The following is a 203-nucleotide window of genomic DNA, read 5'->3' on the forward strand; positions in this document are numbered from 1 at the left end:
TGCGGTCCACCTCGGCGCGCTGCTCCGCCGCCTCCTCCGTGTTGAGCGCCTGCAGCTCGCGCAGGATCTGCGGCGTGTCGAAGTCGTCGCCGTCCTCGGAGCCCTCGTCGCCGGACAGCTTGCCCTTGGCGTGCCCGTTGCTGAGCGGGGCGAAGCCGGCCTTGCCGTCGGGCTCGGGCCCGGCCGCGCCGGGGGGCAGCCGC

General features: G+C 76.4%; 1 protein-coding gene across 1 annotated transcript in view; it reads right to left on the reverse strand.

The window, feature by feature from the left end:
* Positions 1-202, reverse strand: part of HNF1B (HNF1 homeobox B) — a gene marked incomplete at its 5' end in the record, with an annotated part of 46,790 nt that extends 46,588 nt beyond the window's left edge. The window contains one exon of the mRNA XM_025210926.1: positions 3-202. Coding sequence (XP_025066711.1) covers positions 3-202 — 200 coding nt within the window. The remainder of the gene's footprint in view (positions 1-2) is intronic.
* Between the last annotated feature and the right edge of the window lies 1 nt (position 203).

Source organism: Alligator sinensis, unplaced genomic scaffold (genome assembly GCF_000455745.1).
Source record: "Alligator sinensis unplaced genomic scaffold, ASM45574v1 scaffold118_1, whole genome shotgun sequence".
Taxonomy (NCBI): Eukaryota; Metazoa; Chordata; order Crocodylia; family Alligatoridae; genus Alligator; species Alligator sinensis.